This window comes from Crotalus tigris, unplaced genomic scaffold (assembly GCF_016545835.1).
Source record: "Crotalus tigris isolate CLP2741 ecotype Arizona unplaced genomic scaffold, ASM1654583v1 scf7180000024433.1590703, whole genome shotgun sequence".
NCBI lineage: Eukaryota > Metazoa > Chordata > Lepidosauria > Squamata > Viperidae > Crotalus > Crotalus tigris.
The window spans coordinates 1,195,171-1,222,673 of record NW_024100600.1 but is presented as its reverse complement, the minus strand read 5'-3'; the positions used below and the strand labels follow the sequence as shown (position 1 = coordinate 1,222,673).

General features: G+C 55.7%; 4 protein-coding genes across 7 annotated transcripts in view; 1 reads left to right on the top strand and 3 right to left on the bottom strand.

Moving 5' to 3' along the window:
* Nucleotides 1-197: 197 nt before the first annotated feature.
* On the bottom strand, nt 198-8,891 carry UTP4 (UTP4 small subunit processome component). Its single transcript, XM_039330855.1, has 16 exons — nt 8,695-8,891; nt 8,424-8,615; nt 8,181-8,265; nt 7,685-7,774; nt 7,097-7,308; nt 6,442-6,613; nt 5,693-5,784; nt 5,462-5,558; nt 4,681-4,745; nt 4,094-4,216; nt 3,818-3,977; nt 3,539-3,645; nt 3,176-3,271; nt 2,601-2,786; nt 2,157-2,258; nt 198-1,308 (listed from the first exon to the last, which is right to left on the bottom strand). The coding sequence occupies exons 1-16, from the start codon at nt 8,857-8,859 to the stop codon at nt 1,192-1,194; spliced, it is 2,061 nt and encodes a 686-aa protein (XP_039186789.1). The 5' UTR covers nt 8,860-8,891; the 3' UTR covers nt 198-1,191.
* On the top strand, nt 8,838-9,678 carry CHTF8 (chromosome transmission fidelity factor 8). 2 transcript variants are annotated; one of them, XM_039330862.1, is made up of 3 exons: nt 8,876-8,956; nt 9,025-9,154; nt 9,244-9,678. In XM_039330862.1, the coding sequence occupies exons 1-3, from the start codon at nt 8,934-8,936 to the stop codon at nt 9,451-9,453; spliced, it is 363 nt and encodes a 120-aa protein (XP_039186796.1). In that variant the 5' UTR covers nt 8,876-8,933; the 3' UTR covers nt 9,454-9,678. The 2 variants fall into 2 exon arrangements, with proteins under 2 accessions (XP_039186797.1, XP_039186796.1); XM_039330863.1 differs by lacking the exon at nt 9,025-9,154 and having other exon boundaries at nt 8,838-8,956.
* HAS3 (hyaluronan synthase 3) lies at nt 9,578-20,238 on the bottom strand. Its single transcript, XM_039330857.1, has 4 exons — nt 19,968-20,238; nt 14,231-14,851; nt 13,622-13,723; nt 9,578-13,281 (listed from the first exon to the last, which is right to left on the bottom strand). Exons 2-4 carry the CDS (start codon nt 14,849-14,851, stop codon nt 12,358-12,360), a joined length of 1,647 nt encoding a protein of 548 aa, XP_039186791.1. The 5' UTR covers nt 19,968-20,238; the 3' UTR covers nt 9,578-12,357.
* Nucleotides 20,239-20,838: 600 nt separating this feature from the next.
* The window catches only part of TANGO6 (transport and golgi organization 6 homolog), a 32,480-nt gene continuing 25,815 nt past the window's right edge, over nt 20,839-27,503 (bottom strand). For 2 of the 3 annotated variants that reach the window (XM_039330963.1, XM_039330961.1), the window contains 3 exons: nt 23,935-24,086; nt 22,203-22,316; nt 20,839-21,202 (listed from right to left, as the gene is read on the bottom strand). In XM_039330963.1, coding sequence (XP_039186897.1) covers nt 21,026-21,202; nt 22,203-22,316; nt 23,935-24,086 — 443 coding nt within the window. In that variant the 3' untranslated portion in view covers nt 20,839-21,025. The remainder of the gene's footprint in view (nt 21,203-22,202; nt 22,317-23,934; nt 24,087-27,503) is intronic. The other variant, XM_039330962.1, reaches the window with a different exon arrangement.

Here is a 27,503-nt window from a genome sequence, read left to right as displayed (position 1 = left end):
AGGCTAGCGCGGGCTGCCAGGTGCCTCCAGGCAGGTCCAAGCCAGGGGTAGCAGCAGCGGTGGCGGGAGCTGCGATTCTCCTGTTGGAACACACCCAGGGTTCGTTTCCATTTCCAAATGATCGTTTGGACGACTGAGCCCAAGCAACTTCGCAAACAGCTGCTACACCCCCGCGAAGTCTGAGAAAGAGCCTGGAGCAGCTGGAGGGATTTTTATTTAAGTGTCTTGTGTTCCTGGTCCAGAGGAGCGATGTAAACATTTTGTACACCAGGAAGAGGCTGGTCACCACAGCGTCTCTTAGCCAAACTCAGAGCTCCCCGTGTTATTATCGGCCCAACATCGGCCTGTGGGACGTCAGACTGGAGGGGGGGAGGGGCTGTCAGCACTGGCCACCAGCAGGGAGGGGCAGGGATCTTCTCCTGCCAGCAGAGGACATGTGACCTTCAGGCTCCACTAAGCAGCTGCAAAAGGGCTGTTCATGGCCTCTGCGGCCCTTTCCTTCTCCCCTTCTGAAAATGCAGGGACCCAGGGACAGACGGAAGGGGAAGGACAAGGGAACACACACACATACATACATATACACACACACACTCCCTCCCTCCCTCCCTGGAGGAACACAAAACAAAGCAAGGTCAAGGCAGCCTCCTCCCTCACTGCTGACTTTGCTGTTCTGGCTTGATGGGGCGGAAATCAGGGTTCCTGGTCCAGCAGAGGTGGAGCTGGAGGAAGCAGTGAAGTGTCAGCAGGCCAATGGGGTCCCAGGGCCCCCATTTACCCAGCAGGAAGTCTGCTGGCTCCTTGCCTGCTGGCCACACGCAGCAGCAGGCTTTTCCCAGAGACAATGCGGCTGCAGGGTCAGCCCAGCCAGGCTGCACTTTTGTGGGCAAGGGATGGCCCCAACAGGCTGTGCATAAAATGGGAAGTAATTCTTTTGCAAGTCTTCACAAGGAAGGCTCAGAGAAAAGCAACAAGTCTTCTTGCCGGTCAATGCTGGAACTCCTGAGTGAAGTCCTGGCCTCTCTTTCCCGGCCAGACCATGGTGGCAAAACAGGTAACCTCAAGGACACAGGATGGGGGTGGCAGGGTCCCCGTCAACAGTTGCTCCTCTGGCCAGGCAGCCCCCTGCTTCTGAAGGGAAGGGCACCGGGAGCCCCTCAGTGAAGGATGGCCTCTGCAAAAATCCTTCCAAACCTATGTCCCAAATTTCTTCTGATAGATGGGTGGTGGCAGCTGGGCTTTGATGTCCATCAGCGGCCGCTCCGTCACCACCAAAGAATTGTCATCCAGGAAATCCACAAAGAGGAGAGGCTGGGAAGGGGGGGGACACAGACAGGGAGGGCAAGGAGAGAAGAAACAAACAGTAAAGCTAGAAGGGGCTTTGCTGGCACAGCTGACTTTCTGAAGAGTATCTAGCTTGGCCCTTCACCTTGCATGCCTGGCAGGGATAAGAATGCGACCGTGTTGAGCTCCCCGGCGTTGCCAGCCACAAGAGGGCTTGTACCCCCCCCCCGGACTTTCAGAGTGCCTTGCCACCTTGTGACATGAACACACAGCAACACAGAAGCCATCAGCTCTCTGCTTCCCACAGGAGCCAGGCACCATCTTGTTCCTGCAACTGCCCAACAGCTGCGGCCCTTTGCTTCCACCTCTCATACAAGGGCAGAAGGGGAGGAGAATTATGGTCCCTTCTCTCCCCTGGGGCTACCAGAACACTGTCCCTGTCCTCTGTGGTGGGCGTTTGTGTGAACACAGGCCCCGTCCCTTGCAGAGACCTGGTCTTCTGATGAAGAGACCTTCCTTGGCTCAGGCACAGGATGGCAACCTCCCTTCTGTTCTAATGGGCCAGGGGCTCCTCAGCTGGGGCTTCAGCAGCTGGCACAACGCCCCTCCCCCAAACTGTCCAATATGCCCCAAAATCATTGCTGGCAGTGGCCATCCCCGTGCCTGTTTGGCAAGCGAACGCTTACCGGATCCATTGATCCTGGTTAATCCAAGGGCCCAGCGTCTCCCCAGAACTACAAACTAACCTTCCAGGCTGGGGTTGCAGCACTTGGGGGGGGGGGAAATTCCTACTCAGCAGGTGCTGTTTACCCAGCCCCGCATAAAAGGCCTCCCCCTCCCTCCTGGCTTAGAAAGCTCACTGCCCAAAGACTTACCTGGAACTTCTTGCAGATCTTGAAGGGCCGGCCATGACTGCGTTGGATTGTTTTCACATGTGGCGCTGCCTTCTTTGAGGCCGTAGCGTCCTCATGCAGTGGCTGGAGGAGCAAATTAGACCATCACGAGGGCAGTCACTGTCGGAGCTAAAGGCATGTTTTGCTGAACGGGTCTCAGTGGCCTGGTTCACACTTTGTACTAAGCCCTAATCAAACCAATAACATTTCTGGCTGAACTGCCGAGTGGTGCTAAACACCAATTTGGACTCCAGTGGGTCTAGATGCGGGATCAGCAGGGACAGGACGCCTGGGCACAAGGGGGGCTTTCCCATCTAAGCGAACACCTTGCTTGACCCAGCCGGCATGGGCGACCTGGGCTCAGAGGAGAGCCTTTCTGTGACTTGCAGGTCAGAGAGCCACACTCAGTCCCACCCACCTACTCACCAGCGAGGTGTCCAGGATGCAGAACATGTATGTGTCATGGAGCAAGACATGAGAGGAATGCCCAGGGCGGAAGGCGATGTGGGTGATGGGTGTGTCCCGCTCCAGCCAATCCTTGTGCAGGCCCAACTGCTGCAGCTTCCGGCTCCAGGGCGTGTAGCCTCTTTCCTTGATGCTGAACTCAAACACCTGGAATCAGATCCTGTTCTGAAGCCAGATCGTTCTCAGCCCAGCACGAGAACGGCCTCCCTTCCCGGTGCTGCATTCAAAGCAAATTTTCCTCTGGCAAAAGATGCACTTTAATGCAGGGTGTGCCTCTTAACTGCAGCTAATTCCAGTGGAAACAAGACATTCTGCTCTAACTAGAATTGGTGGTGACTGGGCTGCTGACTCCCTAATGGAACCCCCCCCGCACCTTTCCTAACTCCAAGAGCAGCAGGTTACTGCCGAAGTCTGCACAAAGGATGGGTGTGCAAGGCTAACACTGCCCTCAACTGGCATTGCCTGGGGCAGTTCTTGGAGGCAGACCTTTTTGTGTGCCAACTCTGCTTTGCCAATCTAGGGAAGAGAGCCCTTACCTGCTGATCTGAATGTGCAACGATGAGGTTATTGGTCAGCGGATGGATTGCCATTGCAGTCACTGGGCAGTCGTATGCTGGCACAGTGCAATGAAACTGGGAAAGAAAGGCACAGCAGAATAAGCGGGAGAGCCTGCCTCAGCCTTTCCCACTTGCAGAGCTGGGTTCTCCATCAGAGGCTGCTGGACTCATCAGTGGCTCAGCCAGCTCTCTGCTCCCACAAAGCCAACCCAAGGCAGAGCAAACGAGGCACCTGAGAGGCCTGTTGCCCAGTACTGGCTACAAGACCCAGACCAGAAAAGGGGAGGTAGAACGGGACTAAGAGATCTGGTCTCTGGTTGCCACATTTGTGGCTGGGCTCACCTTGGTGTTTTCCAAATTATAGATGCAGATTTCCCGGTCTCCCCCTGCTGCAGACAGCCACTTGCCATCCGCACTCACCGCCAGCTGCTGCACTGCTTCCAAGGTCTCTGCAGGGAGACACAGATCTGGAGCTGGAGCTTTTCAGATTTCCTCCAGCAACTGCTGTGGAGGCCAGCTAACTGCTGCCTCTCTTTCTCATCTGGGAGCATTTGCGGAAAACATTTGGCTATTCCTGCAAGAATGTTCAATATGCCTGAATCTAAAACAAACCGCTGTTACCCGAATTTGGGCGAAGTGTGTGTAGATGCCTGCAGGTCCCTGACTTCAAGAGCGAAAGCACATGCACGCAGCCCCGATCCGATGCCAGAAAAAGGCTGGTAGAGTCATTGGAAAAAAGGAGGTGGTGGGCTGAGCCGTTCAGCTTGGGAGTCTTGTGAACCTTGAAGAAAACAAACCAGGATTGATATAACTGGCTGGGCCTTCCAGAGAGTCAGGGAACATTTCCAGCTGGCTGAATACCCACATCTCCCCCCACATCACGGAGTTCCCACTCACTCTGTTGATAGAAATGTGGTCGCTGACGAGCTGAACTCGATGCAGGTAGAACCTGCTAGCTATGGAGTAGGTGATCCAGCCGCCACACGGAGAGATGCAGCTGCTGCGGATGTGCTCTGGGCCCTTTGATGAAGCGAGAGGACCAATAATAGTGCAGCAAGGAGAGCCTGCGCAACTGACTCGGCAACAGGAGGGATTCTCCAGACCAGTGGTTCTCAACCTGTGGGTCGGGACCCCATTTGGGGTCGAACGACCATTTCATGGGGGTCGCCAAACCACGCTGTCCGCCATTTTTTTCCCTTTTCCCTAGCTGTCCTACTCCCTCTTATTGGTGGCCACACCCACTTGGGGGTCACCACAACATGGGAAACTGTATTATGGGGTCACGGCATTAGAAAGGTTGAGAACCACTACTCCAGACCCACCAATGTGCTGCAAAAAGCCCTCAAGGGGCACTTCTAGGGCACCCGTTCCATTCTTCCTCTTAGCAGAGAAGGCAGCGAAGGATGGAAACGCCAAACCAGGGCTGGACAGAGTTGCCCCAGGTGCAGGATTAGGGCCAGGGTTAGGAAACCATGGCTTCTCACCTTGGCCTTCAACTGGAGCAGATTCTGGGGGGGACAGGATACTGGCAGGACCTCACCAGGCCTTCCTGCAACAAGAACCAAGGCAACTTGCAGAAAGCCAGATGCCACCTGAGACAGGACATGGCAAAACATTCCTACTGTGATTGCCAAAGAGGATGGCAAGGCAGGGAGGTTGTGTTCTTTGCCGTGCCCATCATCTGCATGTAGGTCAGAATGACGACTCATGACCTTCTTCTACCAGTCTACTATTGAAAACGTTCTCATATATTGTATCGTGGTTTGGTATGCTGGCCTGACAGCCGTGGACAGGAAGGTATGGCAGAGGGTGGTGAGCATGGCACAAGACATTGTGGGCTGTTCCGACTCCACTGGATGACATCGCCAGGGCCTGTTGCCTTGGCAGAGTGAGGAAAATTCTCAGGGATGATTCACACCCTGGTTGGTACGTTTTTACTCTCCTACCATTGGGTAGGAGATACAGAAACATAGCCAGCCATACCAACAGGCTGAAGAACAGCTTTTATCCATGGGCCATCAGGCTTCTGAATGGGACATAACTTTATAATTTTATGCATGACAGACTCGTGAGGCTGGCGTGATGTGCAATTAGTTCACGGTGAAATAAGTCGGGGGTTTGTAGTTATTGTGAGTTTGTGGTGAGGGGTGGCAAAGAGGGAGGCTCAGCCAATTTCACTGTATACATGTTATACTTTGATAATAAAGGGTTTATTATTATTATTATTATTATTATTATTATTATTAAAGCCATGCGCATCCTCACCAAAGGAGTTTGTGGTGCCAAGCCGCCAGAGCTCCAGGTGCTGGGGGTACTGGAAGAGAAGGAGCCGGGCTCTCCTGGCACAGGAGACAAGGCGCTTCTGCAGGAAGAGAAAAGCCACCTGAAGTACCAACAAAGGAGACAGCTGGCCCCACCACTGCAGGATCCCAACCTTCTCTCCAGGGGGAACAGCTCCCCCTCAGCCCAGGAGAAGGGCACAGTCCAGATACTCACGTGGGGGAAGGTGATTGTGCGGAGGGCAGCGTCATAGGACTTCGACTCCACCTTCTCCATTAGGGGTCGGATCACAAGTTGCCCATCCAGCCCTACCAGAGGAGAATGGCACCTGGCTCATAAAGCCACTCTTGACAGTTGCCTGACAGCTTGCCTAGTGAGGGCTGGCTCTGTGTGTCTCCCCAAAGCACACTCTGGCCTCTGGCTTTTCATTATCTGAGCCAAGATGCGCAGGCTTCTTGAACCATCACTTAGTTGAATTTTCCTCCAATGGGATTCCCCATATATTTTACCAAGAAACATAAATAGGGCAGCCTAAAAAAGTCAGTGCCTTCCTAACTATACCCAAGGACTCCGAATTTGTTGGCGATGTCCATTTTGCTCTATGAGTTCATGGTGACTTAACCCTAAGTGGACTATTCCTCCATTGGGATTTTACCAGGAAACATAGATAGGGCAGGCTAGAAAATTCAGTGCCTTCCTAACTATACCCAAGCACTCCAAATTTGTTGACAATGTCCATTTTGCTCTCCAAGTTCATGGTGACGTAGCCCTAATCCTAAGACTTAGAGCAATGCGTAGTCATCCCAGCCACTCAAATGCCACCAGACCAGGGGAGATAGCCAGGAACACAACTGGTCTCATCTACCTCACTGTGTTCTTTGGGGATCCTGTGGGGATACCCTTGCCCATCTTCTGCTTATAAAGGACCTTGAGTTACAACCTAGAAGTTGGGCGCCCTACTGTACCTCCAGAGATGAAGGCTGTGGCAGTGTGCACCACCGTCCGCACATCGTGAGTGTGATGCCGAAAGGGTCTCGTCTGCACCCACTGGCGCTCAGAGCTGTCCAGCTTCACCGGTAGCAGCTGGAACTGATATACCATCCCTTCCGATGTGCCAACAACCATACTATCTTCTGCCTGAAGAAAACGGGGTAATACCAGGGGTTGAGAACATGATGCCGTGAACCTCAAAGACCACAAAGGCTCAGATTCCTTCTGGCCAATTATGCCCCTAGCCAGATGCCTCAGAGAAGGCCCTGCTGAAAGACAGTGGATCAGCCACAGCTGGCCCTTTGCTTCTTTCTACTCGCTGGTGAGCAACTTCAGCATTTCAAACTGGACTTGCAGCACAAAATGCCCAAGAATTCCTTTCCAGAAAGAAGCAACCTACAGGGAGAGGTACTTGTGCTAGTCTGGTTGGGTGGCAAGCTGATCCCCCAGCTCCATACGACGAGGCCTTAGGGGGAATCTGGGTTTTGGCAGCTTGTTTGTACTACTGGCCCAACTGCATCAGGATAGAATGTTGATAAATATTCAATACTCTGATGGGACAAAGACGCTTCTTCCTGTCCTTTTTACCAGGATTTGCAAAACTGTCCACATTCTGCAACTCTCACCCACCTCAGCCACGGCCACGGAAAGCACTGCAGCTTTGCTGATGGGATGCTTGGAGAGCAGAGTGCCCATCACCGAATCCCAGAACTGCACTTTTCCAGCAGAATCCACACTGACCACTGTGCCATCTGAAAGGAAGGCCAGGCCCCACACGAGGCATTTCTGGCTGGGGGGGGCTTGCAGACACCTTTCTACGAGGATTCGCTGGCTGACGTGCCCTAAGACAGATGCATGAGGGATGTTCAACTGCGGCAATTAAAAATCATCCATACTTAAAGGCAATTGGGAAAAACAGTTGCTCATACAAAGCCACAGAAAGCTCTTTTCTACCACACTAGCATTTTTTGCTTACCTGGGGGCCCTGATTGACTCCACCATCTCCTTTTAGAACACCTACAGAAACTGAACCCAGGACCTTTTGCACCGTGAGACCAGAACAGGCTCCAGTGACTACGAATACTGCCACTGCCTCTGCCTTGTGTAACTGAAGCAGTCAAGAGGGGCTGAGACTCCCTTGGCAGCCCAGGCAGGTCCCTCTCAGATGCTCCTGCTCATTGCTTGCTTCTCTTGATCCAAACTAGTTGGAGAACTTACCAGTTTCGATGTCAAAGATGTAGAAGCAGTCAATGGAGCCAGCTGCAATCTTGGTCCCAGAAGGATGCCAGGATAGAGAGAGGATGCGCTCTGTGAAAGAAGGGGGGGAAGGTCTCAACCCCAGAGGCTGGAACTGTCCAGGTAATGCTGTTTCCCCACCCCCAAACAGAGGAATCCAGCTGCCCAGGATTGGGCAGCCACTGGACCCTTACCTGGAACTTCCCACCCTTTACAATGAAAACAGGCCGATTGTTGACTTTGGGAATCTATCCCATAATCACAACTTTGGGCAAAACGCTAAAGAATTAAAGCACCATAATTATAGTCCTGTTTCAACTCTGTTAGTTTTCAACTTGGAGCCCCAAACTAAAAATTTAGAGCTGAAAGCAAACTCCCCCACCCCCACCCTTATGATCCCCAGAGGCCTTTTCTTTTGCTTCTCAAGCCCCTTCCCACCCACCCCCGGCAAATCCCTTCTGGACCACCGTCCCCCGACCTTTCTGCCGGTCCAGCTGCCTTTCGAATTGGATTCGATCCGGCTCGACTCGGAGGAGCTTAACGGAGCCGTCCTCGCAGCCCACCTGCAGAAACCAGCCCAGCGTCAGAGCCCCCCTGGCTGCGCAGAGCATCCGCGCTCCCCCCCCCCCGCGGCTCCTCCGGCCTTCCACGCGCGGTAGAAGTCGCAAACCCGGACCATCCCGGTGCCCCCCGCCCCGAGGGCCCGGGGACCCCCGCGCACCGCCAGCTGGGCGCCGCTGGGGCTGGCCGCCATGCTCCAGAGGGGCCCCCCGAAGGCGTCGAGTGAAGACTTGACGCGCAGCCGCTCCAGGTCGAACTCCACCACCGCCCCGCCGAGCCCGGCGCCGAAGAGCCGCTCGCCCGCCGCCCAGCACAGCGCCTCCGGGGCGCGCGCCTCGTGGCCCGGGACCACCTGCGGGAAGGAGGGAGACAGAGTCACGGAGGCCGGCCGGGCAGCGCGCCCCGCCCGGCCCCTCCGGCCCCCCGCCTACCTTCTCCTGGGCGCCGTTGGCCCGCAGGTCGTAGAGCTCCACGGCGCCGTCGAGGCGGGCGGCGGCCAGGCGGCGGGGCGGGCGGGTGGCGGGGGTGGCCAGGCAGCGGACCCCGGCCGGCACGAAGGCGAAGAGCCGCGCGCGGTGCACCTGGAACTCGCCCATGGCCGCCGCCGACTCCACGTGCGGCGCTGCCCCGGAAGCGGAAACGGCGGAGGGGGCAGGCGCTGGGCGGCGGGATGGTGCAGCTGGCCGTGCGCCGGTGAGTCCTGGGGCGCGGGGGGGGCCGCCGGGGGGGCCCGTCTCGTCCTGACCGGCTCCGTCTTGCAGGGCGGCGCGCGAGGAGGCGGCGGCGGAATGGCTGCTGCTGGAGCTGCAGGGGCAGCTGGAGGCGCGGGGCAGCGGCGGCGGCGGCGGGCTGGCTGGGCGGCTGCTGGGGGACCTGCACTTCACCCGGGAGGTCAGCGCGGGGCCGGGGGGGCGAGGGCGGGGGGAGGCCGGAGAGGCGTCCGCTGACCCTCCTAAGCCGTCCCGCACTCTGTCCCGCAGGGAGCGCCGGTGCTGATCGTGGGCCACCACGTGCTCTACGGGAAGGCGGTGCGACTGGAGAAGGCCGTGGCCGTTCTGCGTAGAGGAGCCGCGGCGCCCGGCGACCCTTCCGGCCCCGCCGCCTACGAGGTCGCCGCGCTCATCCGTACCAAGATGCTCTTCAAAACGCGCCCCAAGCCCATCGTCCCCAGCGCGCCCAAGAAGGCCTGAGTCCCGCCGGCGGGGCCTCCCCGGTGCTCTTTGCCTGTCAGGCTGTCTATTCTTTGCCGAAACGGGACGGTTTGTTGGGACCCTGTTAATTTGGGGGCGGGGGGGGGACAGAAAAAGGCTCCTCTGTTTACAAATGTTTATTATTGTAATAAATGTAATAAAAAAATTCAAACCTCTTTTTAAAAAATGAAAATGCAAGTAAAAAATAAATACACTTACAAACAACTTTTAAGTGTTCAACTAGTGTTATTACCAAAGAGTACAAAAACTTCTAAAACTCATCAGGAACCCAAAAGGATCACCCAAAAACTGAAGCTCAGCAGAGCTGGAGATGAGCGAAAAGAGGGGCCGGATCCTGGCTCCTCCCCAACATGCTTTAGCCTTAGCCAGCCTGAAGAGAGAAGCCTTTCCATTTGGCAGCTCTTGGTGAAGTATTGGAGCCTCTGCACCTGGCGTTTCCTCCCGCTGTGGTCTTGAGGCCTGTGCAAAATGGCAGCATAGGGAGAACCTCCCTCCTTCCCTCTCCTGCCCACCTGAGGACCAGTGATTGCCCTTTGCATCAGTTCCCCAAAATACCAGTTGGCATACTGGGCATAACAAGAAATGGTCTGGGCAAAGATGCTGAAGCAGGAGTCAGCTCTACTTTGTTGTTCTGTGGAATTGCAGAGAAACCGTGAGTGCCTGAAGGCTCTTGGGATTTGTACCAAGGAAAGGGTTGGTCCTCTTGATGGCTTGGCAAATTCGGCATTTCAAGCCAAAAACAAAAAACCACAAGCAAACTATTTCCTCATTTCTGACAAAACCCACAAACTGCATATCAGAAACAAAAATTTGTAAATCAAACCTGTTCTGCAAAATATCTAGTTACAGAATGAATTTCTCCACATAAAATGTTCTATACAGGGCAGGAATACACCTAACTGGAGAAGGGTGTATATAAATACTTTTTTTGGTTCAGAGATTAATGCCCGTAGTAAACTAAACGAGGATGCTATGATACCCGTTCATCAGTCTGAGTCAATGAAGCTGCCCGCTGAGGATACAAAGAGTTGTAAGGATGCACCATAACTCCCAGCACCTGACTCCCGTGCAAGAGAACTGAAGGAGGCCGAAGAGTCTGGGTGTTGGCTACAATCAGGAGCTCCCACTAGCAAGCAACATGCACAGAACCCAGGAGAGCTTTATTCAGCCAGCCCGTGAAGTTTCGCTAGTTCTCCAGCACAGGGCTCTCCAGATGTGCCAGAGTTTAATTGCTGGCTAGGGATCATGGGCATTGAAGTCCATACATCTAGATGGTAGCTGTATTAGTGCATTCAACACCAAAATGTTCAGCAACATTTTGTCATTATAACAATTTTTTTCAGTCCATGGAACTTAACTGGCATTCTTTTAAATGTGCAGGCCTTATTTACAGTTTACCCATATTTCTGATAAGCTAAAAAGTTTAGAACAGAACATTGTCAGAGTTGGAGGGGACCTTGGAGTCCAACCTCCGGAGACCCTGTACCTTTCCAGACAAATAGCTGTCTTGCCATTTGGGGTTTGTTAAAAGGAGAGCATAATCTGGCAATAGATGTACAAAACTTCAGAAAAGTCTCTAAATTTTTCTGAGATGGTTTAAAATATTGCTCAAAATGTAGAAACTTGCTCTTCAAAGGAGATGTAAAAACATGCAGAATCCTCTTCAGGTCTGAAACTAGGAAGAGCCGCCTTTCCTCTAAACTCCAGCAGGGGGCAGGCAGGCTCTGCGCAAGGGGGTGGCTGAGCAAACTTGTGTCCACCTGTTCAGATGCTGGCTAAGCAGGAAGCTGGCAAAGGGGGGTGAGGGGGAAGGAGGGTGTCATGTTGCCTCTCAGTGGAGCTGCTGTTTGCAGTAAAAGCTTCCACCACCCCTGAACTAGAAGCCCTGAACGTTCCCCTCCAGCCCCAAGCCTGTGAAGTATCTCAATCCCTCTCTTCTCCCAGTTGGAAGTAGCACCGTGGGTGAATCTATAGAAAAGCCCCAGAGAGTTACGAGGACAAGAGGTGTGGACAGAGGTAGAATGTCCTAATAGTGCACACAATGTTACAATCACAGGGTTGCAGACAGGAACAAACCCTGGCCCACCTAAACATTATTAAATCAGGTGTCATTCATGTGCTTGATAGCATGTAAATGGTGGAAAATCCGGAGTGGCCATAAGGCAACCGGCTCCTCCAGCTGAGGCCCCCCTTTCTTTGGCTACCACGCAGGGGAGGGGGCATTCTGGGAGACTGGGAAAGTTCCCTTTCTGGTGGGCACCTCATTCAGGGCTCTTTCCCAAACGGAGCTTTCTGGCCTTCTCCCTCCAGCCACCTCCACCCCACCTCGTTATTCCTGCAGTGAAACGACTGGAAGACACCCTCTTGCTTTTCCTACAGACAGCATCGCCAAAGAGGACCTGGGTAGAGCTACCCTCCCTCCAAGAGGCCTCAACGATGTCTTCCAACAGTGATTCCCCCAAAGCATGGCCTCTGAAAGCCACCTCTGTCACCCACTCAGGAGAAGGTCACCTTGAGCCCCTTCAGGAATGTCTTGTTTGCATAGGAGGGCAGGTGAGCTGCTGCTAAGGTCCTTTGCTCAAGTCCAAGAGGGTCTTTCTGCCAGCCCCTCGGGATAGTTCTGGAGCAGAAACCCTGTTTATCCCCCACCATCACCAACCACCGAGAGAGAGAGAGAGAGAGAGAGAGAGAGAGAGAGAGAGAGAGAGAGAGAGAGAAAAGTGTTCCGGCTTGCTGACTTTGCCAGCTGCTTCCAGATGAGCCACATGAAACACTATCTCAAGCAAGGTGGGGCCAGCCCTTCCCATGGCTCAGCCACACAGGGAAAGTGCTGATCCATGGAGTTTCTTGCTCCAGTTCCCTCCATTGTCTTCCTGCAGCATATCATACTTCCGCAAAGGCCAAGCCATACTGCTCCTGCGGCTTGCTGCAGCGCCTGGCCACGATGGCCAGGTAGAGGGTGAGCAGGGCCACCCAGTAGCAGGCGTACAAGATGGCCCCTGAGACGAGGAAGACCATCTCGGTCTCTGTGAACAGGTCCTGGCGGTAGGCTGTGTATGCCAGCCCGCCCAGCAGCACCGCCACCCAGACTGAGACGGGGATGAGACCAATGAAGTTGACCACAATCCTTTTCCTGCCAGAGGTGCCCCAGCCAGACTTGGTGATGGTGGCAATGGCAAACATCTTGGTCGGCAGGAGGCTGGACATGTAGAGTAAGGAGTAGAGAGACATGAAGATCATCTCTGCGTTGCCCCGCAGGAAGCAGGCATAGGTGGCCTTGACGATGCCCACCAGCTGCACCGTCAGGAGAAAAAGGAGGATGTTCCAGACACGGCCACGGTAGAACAGCTGGATGACGGTGGCGATGAGGAAGAATGGGAAGAAGCCGGTTACCACTGACTCGTAGGTCATCCAGAGGTGGTGCTTGTGGAACCAGAGCGCGTTATAGAGCCACTCCCGGAAGTAGGACTTGCTCCAGCGGGTTTGCTGGTTGAGCCAGCGCAGATACCGGGTGGGGGTCTCCGTCAGGCACTTGGAGCGCGCCGTGTACTTCGTGTGGTAGCCCAGGCTGAGGACACGGTTGGTGAGGTGCCGGTCGTCCCCAAAGCTGCACTTGCTTCCCAGGAAGGTCTGATTGTACCAGTCTTCTAGGAACTGCTGCAGCAGGGAGTTGCGGTACATCCCCAGGGGCCCACTGATGCACTGGACGCACCCAAAGTAGGACTGGCAGGCCCGCTCCACGTTGAACGCCATCCAGTACCGCACGCTGCTCAGGAAGGAGATCCAAGAGTCGTACTTGTTGAGGATCTAGAACAGAAGGAGAGGCGTTGGGGCTGTCCTGTTCTTACCGGTTCTTCCTCCAAACTCAGTTTTCCATGAGAGGACTGCTCAAACTTTGCATTTATTCCTGGTTTGTTTAATAATTGTTTATTAAATAAATTAGCTAAGATTGCACACAACACTAAGTCACAACTTTAGTTTGCAATGGCTGAGTAGAGCATGAATAAGCATGTCATAGAGTTGCAAAATATCCAGGATTAAATGGAAGAGCCAGATTCTAAGACAACACAGAAATCAGGGCTGGGCAGAAACAGAAACCTCCTCTCCTTGGGACCCCCCCCGTGCTCCCTGAGCTTTCACACCTTACCTGGACATCTCCACCAACACCACCAACACGAGAGTCCTCCTCCAGGATCCGGAGCATCTCCACGGTGCAGGCAGGATCCAGAACGGTGTCCGAGTCACACACCTGCCCAGGAGAAAGGACCATCATGGCCCAAGGAACTAGTCACACAAGGAACTAGTCCTCTTTGGCAAGGCTTGAAAAGCCACCAGGAGACAAGAGTGCATCAAGGAGAAACAGCAAAATGCATGGATGGTCCCTTCAGATGGTGCCTGTCACAGAGCAAGGAAACATGGTCTGACTGGCATGCAGCAAATCCTCTCCTTGTGGGTCAGCACCAGAGTGTGAATGTGCCCGTGTCCTTTACATGTGAATGGGAAAGATGAGCCCAGCCCCAAGAGGCAAGAAGGGGGGCTGGAAGGGCGCCATCTGCTGGAAGTCTCTGGCAAGAAGTCCCTTCCACTTGAGAAATAAGGAAAGTGTCAGGTCCAATGGGCTGGAGACCCAGCTTTTTAACCCGGGCTCCACATTACAAGACACCTGCTTTCTTCTTCAATGGTTGGGTGCCAGGGTGGGGGTGGCAGGAGGACAGGGAGGAGAAAGAACAGGAAGGCTTTGCATGCTGGCACTCACCTGCACGTAGTCCACTGAGTCCCCCAGCGCACGGAAGGCTGTGTACATGACCTCCCGCTTCCCCCCCCACTTCTGCATGATACAGGAGTGGGTGTGGTTGCGGACAAGGCTCTGGACGTGCTGCATGGCCTTCCGATGGGCACCCTCCGTCTCATCCACCGCCTGAGCGTGGAAGTTGCTGCTCCAGATGTAGCAACTGGTCTGCTCTGAGCCCATCACCTCCTGGAAGATGTCCAGCATGTAGGCATCCTCCTCCCCATTGCCATCCACCACCATCACCACCTTGAGGCTGGGAAAGGAGATGCGCTGGACGGAGCGCAGGCATTTGCGCAGGTAGTCCGGGTCCTCCTGGTAGGCAGCGATGCAGAGGGCCACTGAGGCTTGCAGCTTCAGAGGTCGCCCCTCCAGGCGCATCTGCCGGTGCTCCAGGAAGGCGAAGGAACTCTGGATGAAGAGGTGGAGGCCCAGGATGGCTCCGTAGAGCCCAAAGGACAGGTAGTGCTGCTCCGTGTGTATGAACTGGTAGCCTGTGACGTAGGCAGCCAGAATGCCCCCCAGCACCGTCACGGCAAAGAGGGTGGTCCCCGAAACACGCAGGGCTGTGGGAAGGCTCAAGGGCATCTGCAGAAAAAAGGGGAGAGGCCCGCTTACAGAGCTCACCCAGTGGCGGTCCGCATCCGACCCCATCCGTGCACCCCGCTTCAGGCAAGAACCCGAACCCGCACCGCTGCTCCTTCCCCGTCCTGAAGGAGGCCTGGAGCTGGGTTTTGCATTCCCCCCAGGCGGGCCCTTCCTCCGTATCGGCGGGCAGGAGGGGAGAGAGAGGGGCGCTTGCCCAGTTGTGCTCCTGAGACCCGTCGGAGCCCCCAACACACGCAGCAGCTGCGCCGCGCACAACCCAGTCCAGCCCAGAGACTGGGAGGGGAGCGGTACAAAAGAGCGCCGCCCGCTCCGAGCTGGCTCTCGGGTCCGGACAGGGCAGGGCGGCGAGGCCGCGGCCACTGCCCTTTCCTGCCCTACTCCACTCCCAGGAAGCCCGACGGAGCCGACTCTGAGGCGGCCCGGTGCAAACGGGGACGGCCGAGCAGTTGCAACACGTCTGCCCGCTCGCTCTTCTCCGGTCCGCGCTGCCCTTCTCTCCCGCCACCGCCTCCGACAGCAGCGACACGTCCTTCCTCGTCGCCTATCCTGCCATGCATCCCGGAGATGGGGCCAGCCAGGCGCCTCTTCCTGAACCCAGCCCGGAATCGCTCGAGGAAAGAGATGCGTCGCCACCCGAAGTGCGAAGGAGCAGCAGGCCACCGAGGAGCATGTGCAGAGCGCGCCCTCCCCCCTCCCGCCCAGAATACAAGCGGGGTCCGGCCAGGGATCCTCCCCGCCTCTTCCCGGAGCGCGACCCACCGTGCCGTGCCGTTCTCTCTCGGACTCCAAGCAGCGCGGCGTTTTAAAGCGCCCGACCCGGGAGGCTAGAGCCAGCCCAGCCCAGCCCCGCCCCACCCCGCCCCGCCCCGCCCCGTCGGGTTGAAGCCCCCTCCCAGGCCAGGGGGAGGGGCGACAGCGTGACCTGCCTCTCTCTGCAGGTGCTCTCGCCCACCGCCCCGCCCTTCCCCGAGGTCCAGCAGGGGCTGCCACGGGCGCGCCTTCCGGGGGAAAAAGGTTTGGGCAGCGCAAGGGCGACGCAACTCCGGAGATGCGGGATGAGAGGACGGTCCCGACGGCCAGGTCCAAGGAAGGGTGAAGGCGGCTCGGCTCGGCTCCGCTCGATTCCTGCTCAGCCTCCTTTTTCGTTCCATGAGCCTGCCTGCCTCGAGGCGGCGGAACTGCCGCCGGCGCTGTCCGGGGAAGGCGACCTCTGGGCAGGCGGAGGAAACCGGTCCTGATCCCCTTCCCCGCAGATCCGCTCCGAGGGCCTCTCTGGCACCCAGCGGCTGCGCCTTCCTCGCTGGCATCTGCCCGCCAGACTTACTCTCTCGCAGGCTTAGAGCGGCTCTTACAGCAACTCCCAATTTAGCGATCCGTTGACCCAGAGAGACCCCATTCAAGATACGGATCAGAGGCGCCACCAAGAACACGCAATTGTCCAGCAAAGGACGATGAAAGCTGTGACCCACACTCCCCTGGTTGGTTTTCAGTGATGGGAGGGGGTGGGGAACTAAGGCTGCCAGGGCCTCTGATGGTTCTGCTGTGCTGGTTTGAAGGTGCAAATGCTGGGGAGCCTAGGCAGTTGGCCCCAGCCACTGCTTAGACCAACCAAATGCCCTTACAAATTGACACCAGAGTCCACAGCCTTCATACATCTCCCCCCCTCCGCCCCCCCCCAGCTTTCCCCAATAGCTTCCAACCAGGGCTGGGATAGAACAAAGGTCCAGGAAGGTCCCAAAAGGCCCTTTCCCAGTTGGGTAATTCCTCTTCAAGGTGCCGCTTTTTGTGTGGGAGCCCAGTCCAGGCGGCCCCATTCCAGAGGCTCTGGGCTCAGATGGGCCCTGCTTGATTAAAAGAAGCACTTTTGGGGGAAAACAGCATTTCTCCCACAAAGCAGGAACAGTTAATTGCAATGCTGTTTCTTAACTGGATCTTGTTCTTGCTTGCCTGTCACCTACACGCACAAACACACACATCCCGTTCACACCCCTTGCCTTCAGATGTAGCAGAAATAACCGTGGAGATTAATTTCATATGATAAATTTAGCACAAAGGTCTACCGACTGCAGAAGTTTCCCAGGAAATCACAATGCCTGTAAAATTACAGTGGAAAGATCTGCATCAAGAATAGAGTTCAAAATCCAGTCAGGCAAATCTATTATTAGATTGTGTTTCCCCCTCCCCTTCTTCCTTTTGCTCTTTGCATAAAAATGAATTTAAGCCAACTCCTTGCCTTGATCTGCTCAAGGCAAACAATTGGCCCAAAGACTCCTTAGCCAAGGTGGATATGGGTTCTCCTGAGAGAATCTACCAGCTCCCCCAATCTGGTGCTCTTCTAGACATCCTTCCACGTCCCCAAATGCTAAGCTTGCAGGCATCATGGACACCTGTGCAGCACATCTGGAAGATAAGTGGTTGGAGAAGGCCAAGTCCTGCTCAATTCATAATCAAACTCTGGATTGGAATCCCCCCTATGTCCTAATCTCACACAAACCATGCACAAATTGCTCCTCTGAAAAAGCAGATTCCTCATAAGCAAGAGAATGGTTTGCCCAGATTCAGTTTGGCTTGGCTGGTCCCCCATGGCTTCCATTGTCTGGACAGCCTAGCAAGCTTCCCATAAGGTGAGAGGCTCTCCTCTTGAAATCAAACATCCCCTGAGAAGCGCTAACACCCCTCAGCTGCAATTGCTGTGCTTATGAAGTGTAAACAAAGAAGAGAAACAAGCAGATCTATGCTAGAGGAGGAAATGCATAAAGTTTAACCCTGAAGGAAATGAAGTGTAAGAATGCAGAGGAAGGGTTGGTTACCTGCTTTGGCACCGATAGCCAGAATTAGGTCTCACCTCCCTTAGGCAGTCACTAGGCGACAGCTGCCCCTTATTTGTAATAAGTCCCTTTTTAGGTGCACTTTATGGAGAGAAGAGGCACTGGCTAGCCTTAAGGGGCAATAGGCAATGGAATGCCAGTTGAAGAACTCACAATGTTTCCCACTGAATCTGAAGATTTAATGCCCTCCCTTTCTTAAGTGTAAGAACCCTGCAGATAATTACAGGAACGAAGTTGATGAGCTCAATGTTCTTCCCAACAGAGCCTCCAGTACTTCTATTTCTGGGCCTTGCACAAAATGAGTGCTGGAACTTCTCTCCCTTTCCTAAAATCACAGCTCAGGACCACTCAGCTTCCAAAGAAATTGTGGATGCTTCATTACTGGAGTGTTTTAAGAAGAGACTGAACAGTCACTTGTCTGAAATGGTATAGGATCTCCTGCTTGAGCAGGGGGCTGGACTAGAAGACCTCAGAGGTCCCTTCCAGCTCTATTCTTTGTTTGTTTGTTTGATTGAAATTCCGAGCTTCCACCTCTCACTGCAAAGAGACTCCGAGGTCTGATTCACATATCCTAGTTTGGTTGCAATGCCATTTCTTGGTTCTGAGTTAGTACATTGGGGGAATCTGGCTCTTATGGTTTGTTCCATAAACCACAGTTGAAGCATAAATAAGAATCCAGCTATGTTCTGCCAGACAAGCCCTGGACAGTGTTCAAAGCCAAGCCGTGGGCTTCTCTCTTGTCTCTCCCAGTCCTGGTGGGGACACTGTTCCAACCGCTTCAGAAAAGGCCCTTCTGGATTCCCCATTGTCCCACTGCTAAACACCCCTTTCCTATAAGAATGCTGTTTCCCTACCCCACAAATCGTCAGAGTATAAACTTTATAATTCCATGAATTAGCTAAGTCAAGCCTGCTTCATTCCAAGTCTATTTCTGGTGTCTATAATGGCTCCAGAAAGTTAATTTTGTCTTTTTACTACCCAGGTGTTTGAAATACACTCTCACCACGCTGCTCCGGTTAAGAGTCTCCGGTCCCTTTGGCAGAGAGGGGAGAGCTGCTGAGCTGGCACAGCACCCGGGAGGCGGCAGAGGGCTGCAGACAGGCGAGGCAATGGGAGAGGCCGGGAAATGAAGCTCCTCTGCCTGGGCGATTGGACCTTCAGATGTTTTCTTTAAAGTTTCCTCTCGATTAATGGAGGACCCTCCGACGCACGCAAGAGCTGCTGCTGGCGGAAAGATGCCCGGGGCTTGAAACACGAGCGTGCCCTTCACGGTCTCGCGTTTCCGACCTTTTCCGCTGTAAACACAGGCTGCTTATCCTCCTCCCCTCTCCACAGGAGGGAAACGTGCAGAAAAGAGTGTAAAATAGGAAGCCCGTGAAATCAAAGGCACAAGACGCGCCGACACGGGAGCAACACAGGTGCCAGCGTCATTCTCTGCCTTTCCTTCCTTCCGGGTCCTCACGAACCAGCCTGTCTCCTCTGCTTGCAGAGTTCCCTTTTCTTTCTTTCTTTCTTTTTCTTTCTTTCTTTCTTTCTTTCTTTCTTTCTTTCTTTCTTTCTTTCTTTCTTTCTTTCTTTCTTTCTTTCTTTCTTTCCTTCCTTCCTTCCTTCCTTCCTTCCTTCCTTTCTGGGGCTGTTTCTCAACTCCAGCTCTTACTTTTTCTATCTTCCCCTTCCACGCAACCCAGTCCAGGAGATTTAGCCTAAACCACGGTTTATTAATTACATCACTGGCTGGGTTCATAAATTCACGAAACCATAAACCAGAGTTGCAACCACAACGGCCGAGTTCATCTCAGGCACGAAGCCAAACCAAACCAGCCCGATTAATGCGTATTGGGGCGTTCCGGGGCGACCGCAGCTGCAGGGCGCCTTCCGCATCCAGCTCCCTTTTCAGTGGGACTTCCTCGACTTGCTTCTCCTGGGGCAGCCCAGCCTCGCCTGTCTCCGCTCTCCCCGACCCCGGACTAATTCCAAGCCTCTTGAACGCAACGGGAGCTCCACGCGAGTCCGGGGCTTTCCCCGAGTTTTCCCTTCTGCTGCAAAGCCGCGCACGAGCAAGCGAGCTACGCACCGATCACCCGCCCCCCCACCCTCACGCAATCTGCGTGGAAAGAGCCCCTCCGGTCGGAGGCCGGGTGAGGGCAGCCGCCCGCGGTCCCGCCAAAGCCCAGTCGAGGCAAGCGCCACTTAAAAGCGCTTTGCCCCCTTTCGCTCGGGCAGGTGCCGCTTTCTCCGCGGCTCCATTGTGCAGCGGCGCGCCTTACCTTCCAGACTCCGGAGGCTGCGCGCTCGGCCGGGAACGGCTGCCCCTCTCGAGCCCCGCTGGCCGCGGCGAGCCCGGAGCAGCCCAGCGAGCGGGAGAGGCGCCCCAGCGCGGGCAACAGGGGAACCGGGAGGGAGGGAAGCTGTCCGCTGCGCCGCCAGCCCCGGCGGAGACCCTCCGCCGCGGGCCCAGGCACCGCCTCCTTTCCCGGGAGGGTGTGGGCGGACCGGCCGGCAGGCGCTCCCCAGACAATGACAGCTCCCCGCCGCAGCGACTCCCGGCGGCCACATTGGCTCCAGCCACACCCTCCGCCGTCCTGGGGGGGCTGGGTGGGGGGGGGAGGCCTGCTCTTGACGCCCCCACCGCCCCTCCTCCCTTCCACTGCTCCCAGCTGCCACCGTTCCCTATTACAACCCTGTGAGGTAGGCTGGGCCAGAGGACTCCCAAAGCCTCCCAGGCTGGTGGTGACCCCAGAGGCCCCCCTTCCTCCCGCCAATGGAGGCGGGAGCACTGGGCAGCACACAGAGAGCCCCTGCAAAGCCCAGGGGAACAGAGACCAAGGAGGGGGAAACCTGGATTCCTAGATGGGACAGGGACTCTGCCGAGAGGGTCTCTTTCCCTGCGCAGGAGCTGCACTGATGGGGCCTTCAGGGACCCCCAACTCCTGCTCTGGGCCACACCCCTCCCAGTGAGAAGTCTGGCACGATTGGCCACGTAGCACAGGAAAAGCCAATGAGACAGGCCAGCCCAGGAAGTGTTTGGGGACACACAGGACCCCTCAGAGGCTGCCAGGGGGTGTCATCAGTCCTGCTCGGATTTGACCTTGGCAGCCTCCTGCCAGCCCCCCTCCCCCCCAGGACTCTGCAGCCTCCTTTCCAAGTATGCCACTGCTGGGCTTAATTTATTGCCCCGGTTGATCTGCTCCCATCCCCTTCAAGGGACAGAGCCCTCCTGCGACAAAGCTGAGTTCGTACAGAGTCTGCCCTACAGGGGCAAAGTTCATACGGAAGATGAGGGCTTTTGAGTGGCAGAGTTCCGTGGCCATCTGGAGCAGCAGCCTTAGGGCAGGATCTCAATCTTCTTCTGCAGCGTCTGGGGGGGGAAGAGGAGCTGCCTGAGGAGGCCGTCCAGCTCCTCCAAGGCAAGCTGAGCATGCAGCACTGTGACCTCGTCTTGCTCGCAGCGCACCACGAACTTCAGCAGGCGGTAGAGGTCCAGCAGGACATCGTGGAGAACCTGGAAAGGGGAGCAGAAATCACAAGTTTTCAGAAAAATAGCAGAGTTGGCAGGGTTAGAGTTTTATTCCACCTTTCTAAAATATATGAAGAGGGGAAATTACCTCCTCCAATTTCACCCACAACAGCAACTCTTGAGGTGGGTTGGGCTGAAAGAGCGACTGGCTCAAAGTCACCCAGCCGGCTTTCACGCCTAAGGCAGGACTAGAACTCACCTTCTCCTGATTTTTTCAAGGCCAGCATTGCACTAATGAATCTTACACACCTTTCTGGAGGAAAGGTGTAGACAAACTACTCTGGGCCAGTTCCAAGAAAGTAATGATCTCCTGCCCGTAAATGCCAGGCTGGGCAAACCCAGCTCTTCTGTGGCACTTCCTGGTACCAGGGATGGATGCAACAAAGCGCAACTGACCAGGATTGTTAAGGTGAACACTTTGAACAAAGCAGCTCTTCTGAGGGACTGGGAGAAGCTAGTTTGTTATAAAAAAGGAAGCAGACTCATGCCCCCCCAAGGGCAGAATGCTCTCCTGGTCTTTCCTCCAGGAATTCAGGCAGCTCTGAAGCATGTCCAGAGGGCCTCCTTTCCTCCAAGCCTGGCCACGGGAGAAAAGGCCTGCTGACAGGAGGACACGGCCAGCCTCCTCTCCCTCTACAGGGAAGCCCTGCCAAGGGACCAGCCAGTGGGGCGGGGCAGGGAGAGGCTGCCCCAGAGCTGCTGAAGTGCCTGCCCTGGGCCCAGCTAGCAGTGAAGGCAGAGCCTGGAATGGCTGGCGGTCAAGGGCTGGTTAGCGGTAAGCAAGTCCCCTTCCCCTTCCTTCTCCTGCTCTCCTTGGATCCCCTCTGGGATAGACTCAAAAGGGTAGGAATACCTCCCCCCCCCAGAACTCCCAGCCTCTTGCATCTTCCTTCGGCCATCAGAAGAGCTGCCCGTTGCAGGGACCAGAGGCAGGAGGGCAGCGTGGGCAGGTAGCCTCTGGCCTGCTCAGGAGGAAGAGACTCACCTCCACCGCCTTTGTGCTGAGCCCCCGCAGGAGAAGCACCACCACATGGACCCCGGCTCTACGGACCTCAGCTTCATGGTCGGTTTTGACCACAGCTGCTAAGCAGGACGCCAGCTGTCAGAGAGAAAGGCAGGGCCTCTCAGAGCACTCCAGACCTTGCTAAGGAAGGCAGAGTGGGAGGTGCCAGAGGGGAGTGAAGAGCTGAAAGCTGGTCTTCCTTTGCCTTAAGAAAAGGTAGACACTAATCTCTGGATCCCTCGAGGGCCCTGAGGGCTGACTTAATCCCCAGCAGAGATCTGGACCAAGTCGTGATCCTGGTGGATCCTACTGGGTCGCAGCAGCTGCAGAACTTCGCTGCCCCCCCCCACCCCCCGGCATGCTCTGCTGGTTTGGTCCCAGGGCCAGATCTGCAAGGAGGGAGCAAGGGGAGCCAGAGGAGCATGACTTCCACACCCCTCCCCCCCAAGCTGCATCTTTCCTGCCTGGGGCTCAAGGACAGTCTGCCTTCTCCACACACTGCAGCAGCAGCAGGAGCTTCTGCTGAGTCAGCTGGCACCTGGCCTGCTGCAGCGCCAGAAACAGCCCTCAGCTGCACAGCCGTGGCTGGAAAGTTGCACCTCCTGCCCCTGTGCTGGAGGACCAGGGCAGCCTTGCCAAAAGGCCCAGCCACAACAGAACACTCCTTCAGGGCTTGGCTGCCACAAAAGCATCCGCAGCACACAGGCTGCCACAGCTTTAACATCACAAAGTAGACCTTGAACAAGTTCCATTGTATTCCCTTGTACCTTTCAGCTCCTCTCCTGCAGCCCTTTTCTTGCAGCCAGAATGACAGGAGGGTGTTTCTGCCCGAGAGGGGTTGCCAGGGCAGACCACATCCCAGTATCAGAGTGGCTTTGGTAAAAGTGGAGGGCCAGGGCCAGTTTGAACACACACATGCGTGCACAAACTCAAATGTGTAAAGTGTAGCTTTCCTCTATTCCCCTTTTAGCTTAGAAGAGTGATTTTGAATCTTTGCTGGCTCTTCAGCAAGGAGCAGAGGAACGAGTTGCTCGGAATCGGCAAGCTGGCATAAAATGCAGCCTGGGCTCTCCTGCATCTTGGCGGAGCCTCTGAGCGTGCCAGGCGTCTCCTGCTGCAGGCTAGATGAGCCACGGCCAGGAGCTGCTGCTCTGACAGGGGAGATGCCCCCAAAGACCCTGCCAACACTGGTGGCTCCCAAGTACAGCATCAGACACGCACGGGCTTCCCTGCCTGGATCTGTCACCTGTGACGACTGGGAAATGCGAGTGCTCTGGCAGCAAAGGACGGCCCCTCGGCCTCAGAGCCAGCCGGATCCGTCTGCGCAAGCAGCCCCTGCTCGGAAAGATGTTTGGTTTTGGTGTTTGGTTCTCGTTTGAGAAAGGAGGCTGGGAAAAAAAGACTCCTCAGGCTGTTACCACAGATGTTCCCCCCACTCCTGCATTTGATGGCCGGCCCTGGCTAGTGTCTCTGGCCGAAGCAAAGGACTGTGACCGACACTTGAGACCATGAAGTGTTCAATCACTGGGAGGAGGGGCACGATCCTCACAAACTTGGGCTGCTGCTGCTGCTACTTAGTGGCATCTCTAGAAAGGCAAGGCAGGACCAGGAAGATCCACTGGGACCCAGAAAACCCCCAATTGCAGCACCCCGAGGGCTGCAAGGCTCCAGCGGGAGTAGCAGCCAGTGTGGGAAGAGAAAATGGGGCAGGTACCTCATGGACCACGAAGCCTAGCTGAAAACCAAGGATCTGGCACAACTCTCCCAGGTTGGACAGGCTGCTGGCTCTGAGGGAGCCGTCAGGATCTCGGACTCCTCGCAGGAAAGCATGGATCAGTGTGTCTCGATGCTGGAAGACCAGATCTCCTGCAAGGAAGAGGAAAAAGAAGGGCCGGGTGATGGAAGCAGCACTTGCTCTTGGCTGTAAGAAGGGACCTGCAAAGGGGTGCAGCTGATTGGTGGGGCAAGGCTGGGCACGGCTGAGCAGCCAGCTGGGGAAGGGCCACAGCCGGAGGGACAGGGACCAGCTCAAGATGAGCCAGGAGGCAGCGGGTCTGTGAGCAGGCATGACCCCTCCAATGGGGCTCACGCCTCCCCGGCCTGGGAGGCAAAGAAGAGCACCCTCCGTGCTGTGATTTGCACTGTAGGCCAATGTCCCCCCCCCCCGGCTTTTTAAAGCCTCTGTGCCTTCTCCGGGGTTGCTTTATTTAGGGGCCCCGTTGGCCTCAGTCCTTGGCGGGGGAAGGAAAACATTGATGGAGGAGCTGCTCACGGGGACCCCAACACCATGAGTGGCTGTTGCTAGGCAACTCCTCCCATGTAGCAGACACACTTCCCGCAATGACACCTCTTGGGCAAAGCGGGCTTCAGTTCTCTTTCCTGAGCCAGCAGGGCACAATCGGTAAATTGCTCAGATAAAATAATCCAACCAGCACAGAGGCTAAAACCAGCTTCAGCCTCAAGCACCAGCTGTCTTCCCCCCCTTAATGGGATGAAATTAACTTGCACCCCCAAGCCAAGGACCAGGCGCCAGGAACATCTTCTTGAGTCTCTGAAACTGCTGGAAGGCACCAATAATTACGGTTCTTGCCTCCCAAATCACAGGTTGTTCTCTCCCTGCGAAGCAACTCAGAGAAGGGCATCCCCAAAGAAGGGGAGATTTAATGAGTTTCCACTCAGCCCCGCATGTAAAAACCTTCAATAGTGACAGAGTGCCTTGTCCTTCACCTTCCGTGGCTTGCAGGAAGCAATTTCTGGCCACGATGGATGCGCTGGTGCTGCTCCCCGTTGCAGAGGAGCAGCGAGAAGCTCACTTGCCTGTGCACCTGTCCTCGCGGGGTCCATGCCGCCATGAACAAATTTTAGACTCTAACTTTGCACACCATCACAAAGGTGGCGGGGGGCCTATCCAGGCAGCTTCTCTGCCACGGGGCAAAAAGATCTGCAACAACAGGGGGTCCCATGGCTACCAAGCAGTCTCTCTCTCTCCCTCTCCACACGTTCTTGACTCTTTTGTGGAAAGGTGGGGTCCCTGCCAAGATCAGGAATTACAAAGCAGAGGGGCCGATGCCCACCCACAGCTGTTCCCAAATGAGGACAATTTTGGCCCAAGGCTTGTCCCTCTGAGGGCCGGTAGAAGGGCTCTCCTTGGAGCGGAGACTGAATGCCCTTCCTCACCACCATCTGGGGAAGGAAGGCATTGGTAGGACCCCAGATCCTCCATCCAAACGCCACTGCCTCGAGGCCAGTCTCCCTGTAGCCCAGCTGAGCAAGATGGCTGTCTATTGACTTCCCCTCAAGCAGAAGCAGAACGCAGCCAGCCCCAGGGTCTTCCACATCCAGGACGGCGCCATAACAAAGAAAGGGGGGTCATTGAGAACACGAGGCAGACCCCAAAACAGCTCTGCAGCCCTGAAAAGTAGGGCACAATTACCAGGCTTAACCCGTGCCTGCAACAGGGGCCAAGCTGCCAGTTGCGCCTGAGGCACACCTGCAAGCGAGGAGCACTGCAGCCCAGACGGCAGTTTGAGCTCAGCTGACTCCCAGGGCTGAGGAGCTGTGTGGAGAATAAGAGCAGGGAAGCTGGGCAGAGCAGTCAGGAGACTCCCAGAGAGGCAGACCCTCACCCCCAACAGAGACGGCAGGAGACCAGCGCCCAGCACACAGGCAGCAATTAGGGGATTATCTGTAAGACAGGGCTCGCTGCCAGCAGCAGTTCAGGGAGCCAAGAGGACTTCCAGCAGAGGGATGTGTGTGTGTGTGTGTGTGCGTGTGTGCACGTGCACCTTAGCTGAGTTCCCATTTTCAGGGGTAAGAACAAAATATTTTTGGGAGGAAGGGAACGTAGACTGAGGGGAGAGGAAGCGGACAAGAGACCCCCGCTGCTTCCAAAGGCTGCCCATAAGCTGAAGGAGCAACTATGGGGAGGGAGACCCCACCACCAAAGCAAAACCAGCCATGGGACCCAAAGAGCAAGAAATGCCAAGGGGTCATTTCTCTTGGCAGGGAAGATGGGGCTGGGGGGGGGGGCTGAGAGAGGGAATGGTCCATTGTTCTGGCCCAGGAAAAGGCACACGGGACGAACCCGGGGGCTTCTCAAGTTGGGGAGGGTCCGTAATGTGTGGACTCCCTTTACCCAAGCAGTCTGAGAGCCAGGAGACACGTTGCCCACAGTGGCAACCACCTGCTGCTGCTGTACGGAGCCCAGGCCTGGTCCTGGGGGCCCAGAGGTGCCAGACAGTGGGTGGAAGATGCAGATGGGGAAACATCTGGGCCAGATGGGAGCTTAAGGAGGAATTAGGCTCCACATCCACAGAAGGCAATTAGACTGGGTGAGGGATGGGCATTGGTGAGGGGGGATGCCACATGCTCAGGCAATGGGGGGGGGGCAGGAGGCAACACGTCTGGGCTATGCCAGGTGGATAAGAACAGCCCTGCTGAGCTGGTCGCAGTGAAGATCGAGGGGGGCCCTCGGGACGAGCCATTCAAAACCGGGCAGCACAAAACGGGAGGAAGAGGACTCAAGCCCAGACAAGCCCTCGCTCAGCTTCTGTCTTGGAGGAAGCAGCCAAGCTGGCAAGGTGGCCGAAGGCCAGGAAGGCACTTGCAACACACAGGAAACAGGCAGGCTGTTCCAGGCTGTTCATTTATTGGGAAAGCCAGAAGCCCCAAACCCTCCTGGGGATCAAACACAACGCAGAGAAAGGAAGTGATTCATTCATGGAACCAGAGGCCTGAAAGAGGAGCTGGCTACCTTCACTGCAGGAGGCAAGGAGGCTTTAATTTAGACTCTTGCACTGAGCATGGCAGGAGGGGTCAGACTCTATGGCCTCACAGAGCCCTTTCAGCCCCCGTTTTCTGTGGCGCTATGGCCAAATTGGCTTAATTTGCAACGCTGGATGCCAAATCCGGTTCAGGGACCTGAGGAGGCGGACGTCCCCCTTCCTGAACTACAGGCAGTTCCCGCAGAAGGCAGAGGCCCATTCTGCCCCTCCCCCGGGTCTCCAGGCATAAAGAGGGGAGGTCACCAAACAGGCCCACTCAGTCGCATGCACGGTGCCAAGGCCAAGGAGAACACTTTTGGGGCCATGAGAGCAGCCCCGCTTCCCATCAGCAGCTCTTTCAGCCGCCCAGAGGGAAGGGGCGTTGTCTTACCTGAACGCCTTTTCTCAGCATGAAGATGTAGCATCCACCGATTGGGTAATCAAAGCCCTCCTGCTCAGATTTAGACTAAGACCAAACTTTAGCCACGCCTCCCTTGGGCTGCTCCTTTCCCAGTTTTGT